A 15,854-nucleotide genomic window follows, 5' to 3' on the forward strand; every position below is an offset into this window, starting at 1 on the left:
TCTTGTGCTTTTCTGGTCCTGCAACTCGAAAACAAGAGATCCACAGCCGCTGCTTATGACTTGTGCAAATGAAACACTAAAGCCTACTTATTCAGATTATTTTGAGTGAGAAGCCAACCATGAAACTTGCAGCACTTGTGTATGATTCAGATCCCTGTTATATTCATCTGCATGAATGGAGCAATACCAAACAAGAAAACTCTTCATCTTAATGGTCACAAGCAGGATGCAGATGTGAAACTCCATGCAGATGCTGATTTCATCTTGCTACATGATGCTATTGCTTTTTCTCTTTCTTTGAACTCTCTTATGATAGCCTTTGGGGGCAGCCTTCATGAAATCCTTTGAACTTCTGAAGCACTCATTTCTTGGTAGCATGAAAGACTGTAGATTACAGCAGCAAACTCTGTTCTTAAGTAACACAGAGATTGATACTTTTAGCATGAGCACGAAGAACACAGTTCGAGGTACTCAGACAATCCAAGGTTGAATGAAGTGATCTCGAGTCCACTGATCGGAGACAAATGGTTGATGGAGGCCTGCAGAAACATTCTGATGTGACAGGGGGGATAGATAAGAAAGATCCAAGACCTATAGACTATGACTTCTAGGTCAGCTGTGGGTGTTTAAAGTCGGAGGTCTTCCACAAGGTTGCCAATGATAGGGTTGGTTACTGCTGGTGGTGGTGATTTGGGGCCAGTCCTCAACATCTCCATCCAAAGCTCCCTCTTTGGATGGCAGTGTGCTTTCTGATATCTTTTCAGAGCTGTTCATCTGTGACAGAAACAGAAGTCAGGCAATACAAAGCCGTAAATGAATTGCTGAGCCAACTGTTATAGTGTCAGGGAGTCAGAGGTCTTACTGTCATATCTTTTGCCTTATAAACCAGAGAAGAGAGACTTGAATTGTAGCTGGAATTTCCAGGAAAATGTGAGTGCATCTACATCTTGGAGTGTAGAATGATGTCAAGTAATAATTTCTAGGTTACTTGATCATTTACTTCTGTGCATGAATGATAGCAGGATATAAACTCTGAGATTTTTGGCACGCAGAGATAACAATCAGAAGTCACAGGCTGTCTCATAAAATCTGCAACCAGTGAAGTAGACAAAGTAAACTGCATGCCGGAATCTTCCAATTCATGATATCCTCATGTAGTAGATGCAGAGAGGAGAAGAATGGTGGCAAATCTGATATCCTAACATGCAGCAGCTAAGATTCCTATAGTCACACTGGATGCCTCGTAAAAATCTGCAACCTGTGAACAAAGCAGCTGCATGATCTGCGCGAGGTTGCCGCAAGCTCTGAGCGACTGAACCAATGCATCAATGGTGACAATGTGGTTGATGCAGGAAGAAGAAGTAGATGAGAAATCTATTTGGTCACTCCTTCCACAAAAACACGGAAGAAGAAGGGCCAGGACCAGCAGTAGAAGATGCGTCAGCATCCGGAGATGCTGTCGTCGTTGCGGCTGATGATGGTGGCGCGACATTGGAGGGATCCATGTCGGCGAAGCTCGTGAACCGGGAGTGGAGGAGCAAGCTATTGGCTCCGTCGATGTCGTCCCATATGGAGCTCCCTGGCCCCCAGGTGCTGAACCATTCTTCCGCTGCTGCAGCGGTGTTTCCCCACACCATTTCGGGTGTTGTTGTCTCGGGGGCTGTAGGCTCCGATCCACCGGATTCATCAAGCCCTGACGCGGAGCCGTCGCCGCTGCTGGAACTGCCGATGACGGTGGCAGTAACGCCTGCAGTCTCAAAAGCCACAGGTGGAGGTGGCCGGGGTTGCAATTGGTGGTGGATGGTTTGTGGTCGAGCTTCCTCAGGCGTGGCAGGAGGAGAGGATGAGGAGGAAGAACAAGAAGCCCCGCCTCTGTCACCACTACCGCCACCGGTGCCGAGGAAGAGATGAGGAAAGTTGAGCTTCGCGTTCTCCCCTCTCAGCTTGAACGCCTCGCGGTCGTAAGCGAGGGCGGCTTCCTCGGCGGTGTTGAAGGTTCCGAGCCAGAGGCGGCTACGGTTCCGGGGGAGGCGGATCTCCGCCACCCACTTCCCCCAGTGTCGCTGCCGCACGCCGCGATACAGCTTCGCAGGCGTCGGGATGGGGGGCAGCAACGGGCGCGGACAAAGGGAGGAGGGGTGCAGCGGGCGGCTCATCGCCATCACCATCCGCGCGCGTGGGTTAAGGTTGAGCGCCTCGCTCCAGTACCTCAGGAGGTACTGCTCCTGATACACCCGATGCTGCAGCTGCTGCTGTGTCGCCGCCGCTTCTTCTGTCGTCATGAATGGAGGAGAGGGAGGATACGTTCGGATCTGATGGGGATGATGACGTCCGAATGAGATCATCTGTTGCTGTTGCCATGGCGGCGGCTGATGATGCAGACTGGAACGCGCGGGGGGTGACAGTGTCAGATCAACAACAGCCCGAGAGCTGCCTGCCGAAGCAAACGGAAAAATAGGCTTGGAATATAAAGTCGAGGACGAAGAAACCGGAGGGCCAGAGAAGGAGCTGGAAACGGGATTAGAATTCGAGGAACACTGAGAAGAAGATGAAGACGAAGAGGTTGAAGTAGAGGAATATTGATGGCGTCGATCGGGACTTCTAATTTTCTTCAAAGGCCGAGGTTGCACGGACGTCCTCTGCACTCCCTTCTGTCTTCCCCCGCCATCACTCCCTTCCATGGCTTCTGCACAAACCAAGAACAAACAGTAAGCAAGTTAGTCCACATGCGATCTGCCGTAGGAGCAACACCGCCACCTTCCTCTCTTCCAAGAGGAAGAGAGGAGACGAAGGAGGTTGAATCGAAGAAGCAGAGCAGCGCGTTTGATACAGGGGAGGGACGGGTGGAGGGTTTTAAGAGCAGGGAAAAGATTTGGGGTAGCCCACACCGGTCGGTCGGTGGGTCCCACCCGCATTCCGACTGCGTTCCTCCCATTCGACCTTCTCCTCCATTCACTGTCGCCCAGGTTGATCTCAAGATTCCCAACATGGAGTCATCTCCCTCCCCCTCTCCCTCTCCCTCTCTCTGTTGATCTTAGCTTTCACGAGAAGCTGCGAGATCTGTCGATGAGGTCCTAAGCATCAGTCAAACCGACAACAGCAACCACCACCAACCCGCCGCTGTTCGGTGGACTCCGCTTTCGGCACACGGGAAAGTCGAAGGAACGAAGCCAACCGTAGACCCCGGGGGGTTGTGTGGGCCAGGGTCGGTGACACGTGTCCGTATTCTACAACTGAACTCCCCACCACACCCTCGCCGCAACAATCGTCGGCACGACGCGCTCAACTGTAGCAGCTCCGACTCGGATTACCGGACGCGTGTCCGTCTCTGGTTGCAGAGTAACTCTTTGCGCGACACGTGTCCCGTCAAACGACATCAACTAGCGGTTGACTAATTCGGAAATAAGTCAATATTTAATTAGATTAAATACATCGGAGATATTTTTTGGAACGTCAAATTCTTCTCTGATTAATCGAACTTCTTTCGTTCTTTCGGATTAGACATCACTCAAAATATAAATCAAATCGAACAATTCCAATCGTATCGAGTTGACGATTAAAATTTGTTTGTGTCATCATTAAATCACCTAATTTTTAATAATGAAATGTTTATTATGTAAAGAACACGATATTTATATTTTGCATTGGGATCATTATACAATCAGGGGAGTATTTAATGTTTGACCATTAGCTTAAGCATGATCATAATGGACACCAGAGGAAGAAGGCACCATAATTGAGTGGGATTGGCGGCTAAGCTTAGTTCTTAAGCTTATCTTTTTGGCTAAATTAATTAGTGCTTGATACCTAGAATATGCATGATGACTACCACCAGCTTTGTTTAAGCAAAGTCAACTGTCGTGAGAGGAAGGTGGGGTTGGTGTCATCATCTCAGTGTAACTTTGGTCAAACAACAAAATGATTGATTGTGTGACAGCTAAGATTATACTTTATAAGACACAACACTTCTGAGTGATCAAAGTTGGACAATATCAACACCAATCTATAGTAGCACAAAGTGTAATCACAGATCTATGAGTTCTTCCACTAGAAAAGGAAAACACTAGACATCAGATAAAAGTAACTCTGGACATAATCACAGCGCAATCCACCTGTGGCATCTTCCTTGTGGGGATGCATAGATTTGGCTTATAAAATGCTGAAGTTGAGGGGCATCCTGTTTTCCCCTTTGTTTCCCTGGAGGGAGGTACTACGATAAGGTTCCGATGTACGCATCGACTTTGTCATTCATTTTCCTCGATAGAAACTTCATGCATATCGGTGGCTTCACTTGAGCAAGTGCGAGGACTGCTTGCGGTAGAGTCCATATCCCGTCGCCGCAGATCAATCCAGATGCCACTGCAGGACCAAAGGCATCTGCCTTGGCCTTGTTCAACTGTTCCCAAACGAATAGTATCACGCTTCCCACAAACATATCGATGGCGAAGTATGATCCAATGTAGAAAGGTATAGCCATCGCCATGGGGATCGGAATAAACCTCGCCACCTTCTTGGGAGACAAATCTCTTGCCAAGTTAATTGCAATGGCTAGGGCGAAGAATATGTAGCAGAGAGTGAGGCAGTGTTTTGGCAGCGACGAGAAGCCATCGACTCCAAGTATTGCCATGTTTCGGTAGATAATGGCATAAGGTGCTGGGTATTCACTGCCAGGCATGCCGATGTCTTTGAAGGCCTTGAAGAAAAGCCAGAAAACACATGGAGCAATCACACAACCCATGGAAGTGCCGATGACTTGGCTCACAAACATGGACCGTGGGGAAGCTAGAGTTAAGTATCCGGTCTTGAAGTCTTGCATGAGATCTGATGCGGTGGATACAACGTTCATCATGACACCACAGGCTGCCAGTCCTGCAAGCACACCGCCATGAGAGGCACCTGCCCAGGCTCCAAAGATGAAGATAGCAAGCTTTCCGTAGGTGGAGGCCAGAGACCAATCCGTGAGGCCGCAACCGTAGGCATTGCAGAAAGCTAGAACTGGGGCGAAAACATAGGCAACCAAGATGAAATACCACTTGAGAGGAGGAAAGATGTGAGGAAGTGTAATGATGGAGATAATGGCAACCGCAATGTAGCCCCCAAATGCCACCCACTTTGGGATTTGATCTTTAAGGAAGACCTCAGTTCGCCTTTCATCATCAAACGTAGTGGGTGTTGTTGTAGGGCGGTCATCATCTGAGACAGGAAGAGTCGTTGTGGGGCGCTTCCGTGCTGCGGTAATGAAGGCTGATGTTGTTCGATGTAGGACCTTCAAGAAGTTATAGAGGCCGTCACCGAGAATCATGGCAATGCCTATGAAGACCTGCACAATGGACAGAAGATGAATAGGAGAGGGTGGAAATGTGGCGGTAACCAATTGATAGTAAAGGAGTGAGAATTTACCCTGTAACCCTGCAATCCATGAAGACTGGTCGGTGAGAGACTTGCTGAATACCAGTGGCCTTTTTGATTGTTTATAAGAGGCCACATGATTCCCCAAGAAAGGATGGCTCCAAGGAGAACAGATATATTCACCATATACGGGCAGATCATTCCAACTCCGACATAAGTAGCAGAAAAATCAAAGAAAAACCTGATAAAATACATCAAGAACCCACGATCACGTGACCATACTTTCTCCCAAAGCTACATAGAGACAATTTAGGTTGTCCATGATACCTGTTGTCATAAGCTTTAAGACCAAGTGTAGGAAATGCTGCAAATCCACAATCGTCACCAGCAGTATAAAACCACTGAAAGAATCCCCACAGGAAGCTAATGACAAAGAACTTGCCTAATGTCCAGACCTGTTTTCTGCAACAAATTCAAAGTTCAGGAACAAATCTCTCAGAAAAGAACTAATGGAAAGAGGAAGGAAAGTTTAGACATTTGAAAGATCTTTACTTGGCCAGCTTTTCACCCTGAGGAGTATGGAAGCCATTGATAAGGTATGCAGTGGCAGTACCACTTGGATAGATCAGCTTGTAGTCAATGATCATTATCTGAAATAAGCATTCCCGTCAACAATTATACTGTTGAAACCCGAAAAGAAAGCACTATTAATTACTAGAAATTCACTGTAAAAGTTGGACTCACCTTTCTGAGGGGAACAAGAGAAAATAGTCCAAGAAAGCTAACCACAAACATAAATCCGATCATCCATCCGAGTTTTGGTTCCTTTATGTTCTGTGAATTATTTTCTTCTGTTGCTTGGTCTGCAATTCTTGAACTCATGCCGAAAATGTAACTTCCAAAACCACCTGTTCACAAACTCTTTATTGCACTATGATACAGATAAGACAGGTAGGAAAAGCAATCTCGCTGTAGGTTAAAGGCATTCAGATTGTCTGCTAGAGTAGTCGAGCAATTTCATAGTTTTCTTTGTCAAGATGAATCCAACTTGCAACTGAGATCTTTTAATAAGACGATGAACAGAGATATATATAATAAAAAAAAGGAAATACAGTCTTGTTGTAGTTCTTCCAGATGGAGAATGATTTGTGCTCATATTAGTCAACACTATCAGAGGATATAGCAATAAAATCAAAGACTACTACCGCATTAATATGATCATTGATATAACTAATATTCTCAAAACATAGTTACAGCTAAAAGATTATTTATTTTTACAACTATACTATATATTAATATTGCTAATTGATGTTCTAGAAGACCACTACTTTACGATTTATCATTCTTTCCCGAGACAAATTTAAGTTTTGAAACTCATGTTATATGGTTTGATAGAGATACTAGACTCACCTCAATCCAATGTTTCGGGACAAAGACAATTCGAAGAAATAGCCTAACCAGTGTTGTAAATATCTAAAATGGGGCAAAGAATAATGGCCCTCTGCACGCAAGAAAAATATCCACACTACATTCCACAAAGATGAGAGCAGACAAAAAACAGTTGAAGCCAGCTACACTTGGTTGCTCATGGTGGTCCAAGATACATGTCTCTTTTGAAATTCAAGCTCGGTGACCACCACCACAAAAGTTGACCAAAATTGCTTATCTAGGACCGCTCTATTGTCCAAGTTTCAATACATGAATTCCCTTCCAACCTCTCAAACTATTAGTTTCCGCAGAAGTCTCGTACCGAGAAAAAAATTCCATACAAGTTCAAATGTAAACCTTTGGATATATCATGTCACCCATCAAGTCCAAATATGTAAGTTATATAATATAAACCATGGATCATGAACTAGGATAGAAATTTCTTGAGCACTTTAAGTTATGGATCAGATTGGTAGAGTTGGTATCAGAATAGGTTTAGGTCATTTATGTGAGCCATGGAGTCTGTTTCCCTATGTCAGAGACTAATAAATGCTTCTACCAAATCAAAGCAACAGTGACAATGTATCTAAGGCATTAATGAATGGCAAATGCTTTTGGATAAAGCTGTACAGCAATGCTATTTGCTTACCTTGATAAAGTGTAATAAAACATATATTTAGCTATAGATTCCTTTAACTAAAAAAAAAAATCTATAAATTAGTAAAAATCCAAGAAAAACTCTTTTGTCATCACAAGAGATTTTTTTCTTTTTAGTGGAACCAGAGATTTGTGCTATTTCATCCCCTTTTCTCTTTTCTACTCCTCAATCCACATGAGGTGTTAGAGAATCCACACAAACCCAAGAGAAAACAACATAGATCATATAATGGAATTTTTGCTTAAGATTCCATGAGATCCCACTTCTTATTCCTTACTCTCTCCCCCTTTTCCCCTTCTCAATCTCTCATCCGATTTCAATTCTGTCACTAATCCTGCTTCTGCTCTCTCTGCTTCCTCGGATCAAAAGCCAAACTCAGAGTTCAAGTGGCAAGGCAATGATCACAAACTTCCAAACGTCACCTAATGCCACAAGCCTCCAAATCCACAACCCATCACCCATCCACCGCCTCGATCAGGATCTGCAATCCGACACATACAACCCTACGGATGATGAATGATCCGGTGCAAGCGTCCAAATCAGCAACAGCAGCCAGGAGAAAGAAGAGAGGGCGAGAAGAGGATCAATACCGCTGAAGGCGAGGCCGTAGGCGGCGACGACGCAGGTCTGGATGACGGTGTTCTCCTGGCGGGTGAAGGGGGTGCGGAGGAGGCCGGTGCTCTCCAGGCCCTTGGTCCAGAGCTTGACGAAGAAGAACCCGAGGAGGCCGGCGGCGACGTTAAGGGAGGGGATGATGCCGGTGGTCAGGTTCAGCTTCATCACGATCACGCTGAACATCACCGACAGGAAGAAACTCACCACCAGTGCCCGCGCCGTCAGCTGCTCCCGCCACCCCGGCACCCGCTGCCCCTCGAACGCCCGCTCCACCGACACCGGCCCGGTCTCTTCCTTCCTCGGGTTCTCCGCCATCGCCACCTCGTTCGTATCCTCATTCCCCATTCTTCTCCCTCCCTCTCCCCTCACTCTCGCGGTGCGGCTTTAAAGAAAAGCTGGCGTGGTGGCGGTGGGGACACGAGCGTGTTATCCCGATCACGACCTATGCGTGGGATGTGTGAGCGCCAGAGGAGATGGGTGGGAAGAGAGGAATCCGGCGGACCCACTTGCAGGCATTCCACGGTTCATTGGATTTGACTTGGAAGCCGGCCATCGAGATCATCATCCATCTCCAATCTTTCGAGGAGATAGATCCGCATCCGCATCCGCATCCGCTCGTAGATCCGAAAGTTAGGGTCAAATCCAAGTTCTTGTTTTCTGATTTATCTTTTGATCAAAAGCATAACAAAACAAAACAAAACTGTTATTATCCTATCATGATTTCTTGATTGGATTAGGATCTTAATTTCAATAATAAATATTTTCTTTCATATTTTTCACCACTATATTAATATTTCTTCCAACCTTAAACAATTTTCAACTCATTTATGATGAAAGATTTTTTTAAAAAAAATCATAATTTAATGTTAATAAAATTATTTTTAAAATTTAATTTTTAAAAAAAAGATAAGGTGATGAATGTGAGATTAAAATCAATGATTTTACGATAAATCTTTACCGACTAAACTAATTGATACATTCAAATTTTAATTTTGTTACTAATATCTCTATCCTAATTAGTGTTTCTCACACTAATTAATATACATCCTTTTATACTTGAAGTGAAAGGTTGTTCATTAGACAGTTCCCATGGGAAAGAAGACAGCACAGATATGGAGTAGTAATGAGGGCCTGCACTCAATCAAGATCGAGTACTGACTTGGTGTGAGCACAGATATGGCTTCCACAAACTAAATGATATGAAAGCTGCTGCTTTACCAGATTAATCCTCACTGACACTGTTGAAGTGTTCATATCCTTCCCTCTTCCTTCTCTTCCACCACATTTGTAGATTCTTTATTGTGTTAGCTTCCTCCTCATCTTCTCTTCCACCACATTTGTAGATTCTTTATTGTGTCACCAGTCCAGATTAGCTTCCTCATCTTCTCTTCCACCACGTTTGTAGATTCTTTATTGTGTCACCAGTCCAGATTGGTAAGTATTCACATCCACTTCTTAGTGTTTCTTGTTGTTGTGTGTCTTCTTCGATATCCTGTTTCCAGACTTGGATGAACACTGCCAAGAAACTGTTGACCTCAATGTTTCACACCTCAATTTCAAGTTCTTTTGTCTTCGATAACATCAAATGCTATATTATTAACTTGAGCATGCATGGATCATATCTAAAACAATCAAATACTATATTATTCGGATCTCTGAACCCGATCGAACCACTTTGATACCGTGGATTGGTTGGGTAACCAAGAGCTGCAGCAACATCGATATTATCAAGTGGGGACGCTGGAAACTGGAAAGCTTGGAAACCTGGAAGATATCAAGTGGGGGTGGGGATGGTCTTCTCGTTGACTGCTGAAAACTGTGTAGCTTGGAAATCTTAGATCCAGTTCATACCAGGATTCTTGCATGGCTGCTGAAGATATTGTTCGACCAGGAGGTTCGATCTGAACTGGCTTGTGGATCTCACGCCATGACTGAGATGCAATCAAGGAGTTGAATGCAGCATTCAAACCTGCATTTGTTTGCGGGCCGCAGCTTGGAATCGAGACAGCTGCACTCCATGCAAGTCAACCGTTGCAATCTTCACCGGGGTTTATGGTGTTGTAAGACTTTGACTCGGTAATACAAATCAATAAGATGATGATGATGATGATGAAAGAAACTATTTTCATGCGTAGAGTTACAGGAAATAGACTGAAATATGCAGTCTTGAATGGTAAAAAGGTTGATCGGATCATATCAATTTCATGACTTGAATCGACCACCTATTGCAGTGGCAAGCAACATCAATTCAATGGTTGATCTCGTCAAAGGATTAGAAAAGAAGAGAGCAAAGTGTGGAAGACAAGACGAGTGATGAACTCTTTCCCACAACAAAAGTCTATAAAACCGGCAGCATCCGCTGTCTTGAAACTGATGGATCATATTCTAGAATGAACATAACAGTTGGAAATTTTTTGGTTGACTAACGTGTGGACAAAACACAGAAATCATCCTATGAGAAGACTTCTAAGTCAATGATGTCTGTCCAATTTGCTCTCAAAAACTATTTATTTTTTGTGAAGATCACCCCATGTTAGTATAGATGCATTTGCAATGTCACTATAATAGTATGAATTCCATTTCATAAACATAGATTAAATGTGAAATCTTTGTCAAATATTTTTTTACATAGATACATGTCGATTTCATTAGTATGTGGTCGATTTTAAAAAAAATCCATAAGTTTAATTTTTTTTATATAATATTTTAATTTTAAAAAATTTTCAAATAATATATTTTTTTAAAAAATAATCATCGTACCCTCGTGAAACATCGATCTTCGCTCGTTGATCACCCCCTTTGCCTTGTTAACTATCCTTTCTTAGTTGTTTATGTCTCCACATAGAAGTTAATCTTATCGATCAATCCCTTCTCTCGTGGTCGTTTGCACCTTAATGTACAAACTAATGTTATTAATCATCTCCTCTATATAAGCATGAGTTAGTCTCGTTAGTTACTTTTGTCTATGTACGTGTAATGCCTCTAACGTTCGATAAGAACGATCCAAGATGGATGATATGGACTGATGATCATAAAAATAATGTAAGGATAAGGAGGCAATTGATCCATAGAAGTTTTTCAAAATTGAAACCTTACATGAAAATTTTTAATTTTTTTAATTTATCATATATATATATATATATATATATATATTCACTTTTGGTTCACGTGGTCGAGGTGTAAGCGGGGGGGGGGCCCTGGGCGCGGACAGCTTCACCAAGAGACAGATACATCCCTCGGCCTCCCGCAACCCCCACCTGCCCTGTCACTGAGCAAATCGCATTGGGACCTGCAGGGGTCCACACTCTCGCCCAATACTAGGCATGGATACCAGCGGGTTTAATGTGTCTGATATTTTGGCTCCAAGTATCAGATCCAGGGAGGGAACACATCTGACAGCAAAACAGGTTTAACTCAATCATGATGATATGATCCGCCGTCGTCACGTTCGCTACGTGCAGCAACGCCGGTGGTGTGATCGAATCGCGTTTCACCATTTAGGGGTTGGTGTGGCTGCATACACGAAAAGCGACTCGCGTCACACCACCTGGGCATAGAGCGGGACATTATCTCGGCGTGTGTTGTCTCGTAACGTCAGTCGGCTCGTGAACTCTGGGGGATTCCGTATATTCCGTTGGAATTGACGGCGTCCCTCCGGTTATGGACGCAGTAATCGCCCAGTAGATAAAATGGCGTGAATTGCCCAAACGACCAGTCCGTCTCTTCTCCTTCGCAGGGCGATAACGCGAAGAGAGGAATCGGGGAGGCGATTTCTAGGGTTCCTCCCCCCCGCATTGTTCCGGTACTTAGATAGACTCGTTTCCTGTAGTGATCTGGTGTCTGTGCTTCTGTGGTTCTTGATTAGGTCAGTGGAGGGGTGAGAGTACCCATATTGTTCGTTCTTTCGAGGAGACGAGACGTGCTTGTCATCTTGAGATTTCTACCCTTAAATGATTTTTTTTGGGCTGCAATATCTAATTTTACCTCTGTTTTGTGTTATCTAGTTGGTTTTCTTTGGAACTACGCTATGTGGATGTCTTCTCCTTGAGAGGGTGACAAGTTTTTCTGATACTATTCCGGGGCTATTTTTTTTTTTCTTTTTCTCTTGTTGGCTATATGACAAATGTTGTGTTAGAGAGACAGATCTATGCTGATGTGACCATGTCAACATTTAGTTGTTGTAGTTTGCTATCTACAAGTATTATAGATGGAGGCACTATAGATTTGAATATGCTATCTAGATCAGTAGGAACAATTGCATCCTCTTTTTTCTAATAAGGAACATGAAACACTTAAAGATAGTGGGTCATTTAGCATATAGCCTTCTAGAAAATTGTTTGCTTGTTACAAGGATCCGATGTAGGTTTTGGCATGAAAATTTGTATGGCCTGATATTAGATTATGGTCTCGTACGCCATTGCTTCACATGAATTCGATCTTTCTGATTTCTTGGTATCTGCATTAACATCTTACTTGATACTTGCAAAGCAGACTACAGGACTTTTCTTCACATACCTAAATTATTGTGTCTCAACTTTGATTTCTCAACCACGGAAAGGGTATCTGTGTATTTTGTTGTGTCTTGTTGTTGGAGTGATGGTTATGACCAAAAAAATGGAGGATACATTGTTGTACAAATGAGTCTTTTGTAATCTCTGTTTTGTTAATCTATCATAGTTAAGCCTTACTAGCTTTTAATATGCACACAATGTAGAACAAGATGAAAGCCAGATTTTGAGTGAATGTTCATCATACTGCATGACTTTTCGCTATCATATTTCTTTCTTTTTAACATTTTGGTGTTTGCATGTATTCTTTCATCTCGATTTATTTCATATGATAATAACTTCTGACTATGTATTTCCAGCATACTCTAAAGCATCAAAATGGTTGCACAGGAGTTCACTGTCGACTTGAATAAGCCTCTCGTTTTTCAGGTGCGGTTCAGATATTTTCTTTTCTATGTATCTTTCGTATTTTATTTCATGTGAGGCATAAATGCTTCTTTGCTTCATCTGTTGTTAATCAATACATACTAAATAAGGTGAGAATATCTCCAGCATGAGTTAACCGGTAGAAATTTTTGTCATTGTTCGGTTTTTAATAGTAATAACTGGGTTGGTGAAGAACAACAACCTTGATAGCTGAGGTATGAGGCGTCAATGACTAGCAACTAGCAGCTATCATTTTATGCAGTCTCATCCAACGTAGATCTTGAAAAATTGAAATCTCTCTCTTCAGTGTTCTCTTCTCTTGATTGCCTGTCATCATTCTGTTTTCTGATTAAACATGTTTCTAAAGTGCATCCCATCAATTTATATTTACTGTTATTGAGTAATCTACACTATTAGTTGACAGTAACTGCTTATTGACCAAGCTCTTGCAAATGTTCTTAGGTGGGTCATCTCGGAGAAGCTTACCAAGAATGGGTTCACCAGCCTATAGTTAGCAAGGAAGGCCCACGATTTTTTGCAAATGACTTATTGGAGGTAACCTAATGACAGTACATTAGGCCAACATGGACAACTTGATTGGTCTATTTTATAATACGTGCTTTTGCATATATCAGTTCTTAACTCGAACAGTGTGGTGGGCGGTTCCAGTGATATGGCTGCCAGTTGTTGGTTGGTGTCTAACCAAGTCAATCCAAATGGGCAATACACCCCCTCAGTTAGCTCTGATGGTTGCCACTGGGATATTTCTGTGGACCTTGATCGAGTATACTTTGCATCGCTTCCTTTTCCACATCAAAACTGAGAGCTATTGGTAGGTAACCCTTTCAAGAATCTTTGTGCATTATTTCTTCAAATCAATTCAAATGAACTCCAGATGTTTGTTAACACATCTTTGGCAACCATGTTATAGGGGAAACACTGCACATTACCTTCTTCATGGTTGCCATCACAAGCATCCCATGGATGGTTTGCGGCTAGTTTTCCCCCCTGCTGCCACAGCTATTTTATGTGTACCAGTAAGCTCCTAACAAACTCAAATCATCCTTTACTGTTATATTCATGGACATGGTATGTGCAACTTTCTCAGTTTCAAGCATGATGCCTGTCCGATATTCTTTCTGATGCTTTTAGTCACTTACAGTAGAATGTAAAATCCGGAGGTTGTCATGGTCAATTTTCCTTCCAAAGTTACGAGAGAGGTATTGCTGCAGCTTCAGAAGCTAATACATTTCAATTTTTTCTAGTTCTGGAATGTGGTTAAGTTAATAGCCACTCCATCAACCACTCCTGCATTGTTCGGAGGTGGTCTGTTCGGTTATGTTATGTATGACTGCACTCACTACTACCTGCACCATGGACAACCATCCAAAGATCCAGCTAAAAATCTGAAGGTGAGCCTGTGAGGATGAGAACAGTTAAAAGAGAAGTTACACCTGGAAGCTCCTTGATAGTTCTTTTTTTCTTTTGAAACTTGCATTTTGGTTCTGAAAAGGTTCTTGTCCATTCCAGCGGTACCATCTGAACCATCACTTCAGAATTCAAAACAAGGGGTTTGGAATAACTTCTTCACTCTGGGATATTGTCTTTGGCACATTGCCCCCAACAAGATCCTCTTCTCAAAGCGGTTGATACTTATGCATTGTGGAAAAAGAATATGTAAATTTGAGGTTAGATTCTACTACCTCATTTCTGATTAATGTTTGCATACATATCACTCTATCTTCACCATTTCTTAGCCACCTTGCCTTGTGATCCTACTACCTGCTTTGTAAATCTTTGTTGCAGATTTCCTTGGTATTCTAGTCTGCTGGTGGTTTTATTTGCTGCTTCTCCAAATGATCTTATCATGGATGTTCCTGTTCATTCCGAGAATAGTGACATCTATGCAATCGAGACTTGTGTGATCAATCCGTTCATCTATATTAAGTTTGCTTGTAGGTTCTCATGAGTCAACAGCTCAGTCATGTTTTAGATTGTCCTATTTATCATCTGTACAAAAGATCCATTGTAGTTTGAAACTTTCTATTAGCCATTCTATGAGTGGTTGATTCTCTGTGTGATCTTGGAGACAAGACCTTTTCAACCGTGATAGTGTTCTTGAATTGCTTCTATTAATCATCAGTGGTTACCTGGGATGTTTTATTTGCCGGTATGATAATATGCAAATGTTCATATTTTATGCAATTGGATAAAGGAGTTTGGGAAGCCATTATGTTGGGCTTTTGAAGCACTACCCTTGATGATCCACATTGTAGCTTCAGCTTTTACTCAGATTGTAGTGGTGCTATGCTGACTTGATTTTAGAATGTTTCTCTGGATTTCTGTATGCATGAAAAGTGAAACTTTGCTGGACTGAGCTTGTTAAAAAGATAATTAGTTAGCTTGCTATTTTTGCTGGATTGAACTTTGGGAAGCCATTGCATGAAAAAGATAGATAACAATGAGGTACTTTTAGTAGCTTGCTATTTTTCCCTGTCTATTTCAAAGTTTGAATTCTCCACCTTCTAACACTTAGTTGGACCACAACCCACAAAGTGGATAGAGTGATGCACTGTCATCTATTAGAACAACCACCTGAATGAAATAAGAGAGAGAAACCTTTGGCAAAGTATCAATTTAGCAGGTTAACACTGTTCCAAGTCCTCTTATCTCTTACTTGAGAACTGTTGCATCTGAAAAATACTTGTTGCAGGCTCTCCAGTGTACAACAATATGGTGTTTACTGGCTCTGAGTTCAGATGAAAAAGATGGCTCAAAGGAATCAGTTTAACACCACTCCTTGAGTCTCTCTGATGTCTGAAATATCAACAAAGGTTTCAGTAAAGATCTGACCTCTCCACCAGACCTTG

The 15,854-nt window shown here is 42.6% G+C and overlaps 3 protein-coding genes across 4 annotated transcripts; 1 reads left to right on the plus strand and 2 right to left on the minus strand.

Annotated features, from left to right (window-relative positions):
- Window positions 1-72: 72 nt before the first annotated feature.
- On the minus strand, window positions 73-3,025 carry LOC103994546 (ethylene-responsive transcription factor ERF053-like). The gene is made up of 2 exons (XM_009414905.3): window positions 863-3,025; window positions 73-774 (listed from the first exon to the last, which is right to left on the minus strand). The coding sequence occupies exon 1, from the start codon at window positions 2,679-2,681 to the stop codon at window positions 1,383-1,385; it is 1,299 nt and encodes a 432-aa protein (XP_009413180.2). The 5' UTR covers window positions 2,682-3,025; the 3' UTR covers window positions 73-774; window positions 863-1,382.
- An 897-nt stretch (window positions 3,026-3,922) lies between these two features.
- On the minus strand, window positions 3,923-8,413 carry LOC135587497 (probable metal-nicotianamine transporter YSL12). The gene is made up of 6 exons (XM_065078986.1): window positions 8,026-8,413; window positions 6,094-6,257; window positions 5,902-5,999; window positions 5,677-5,811; window positions 5,401-5,590; window positions 3,923-5,320 (listed from the first exon to the last, which is right to left on the minus strand). Exons 1-6 carry the CDS (start codon window positions 8,393-8,395, stop codon window positions 4,211-4,213), a joined length of 2,067 nt encoding a protein of 688 aa, XP_064935058.1. The 5' UTR covers window positions 8,396-8,413; the 3' UTR covers window positions 3,923-4,210.
- A 3,284-nt stretch (window positions 8,414-11,697) lies between these two features.
- On the plus strand, window positions 11,698-15,120 carry LOC135587496 (dihydroceramide fatty acyl 2-hydroxylase FAH1-like). 2 transcript variants are annotated; one of them, XM_065078984.1, is made up of 8 exons: window positions 11,698-11,852; window positions 12,918-12,987; window positions 13,447-13,539; window positions 13,620-13,816; window positions 13,916-14,021; window positions 14,250-14,396; window positions 14,515-14,672; window positions 14,791-15,120. In XM_065078984.1, exons 2-7 carry the CDS (start codon window positions 12,937-12,939, stop codon window positions 14,632-14,634), a joined length of 714 nt encoding a protein of 237 aa, XP_064935056.1. In that variant the 5' UTR covers window positions 11,698-11,852; window positions 12,918-12,936; the 3' UTR covers window positions 14,635-14,672; window positions 14,791-15,120. The 2 variants fall into 2 exon arrangements, with proteins under 2 accessions (XP_064935056.1, XP_064935057.1); XM_065078985.1 differs by having other exon boundaries at window positions 11,768-11,915.
- The last annotated feature ends 734 nt before the right edge of the window (window positions 15,121-15,854 follow it).

The sequence above is a fragment of the Musa acuminata genome, chromosome BXJ1-8 (assembly GCF_036884655.1).
Source record: "Musa acuminata AAA Group cultivar baxijiao chromosome BXJ1-8, Cavendish_Baxijiao_AAA, whole genome shotgun sequence".
NCBI lineage: Eukaryota > Viridiplantae > Streptophyta > Magnoliopsida > Zingiberales > Musaceae > Musa > Musa acuminata.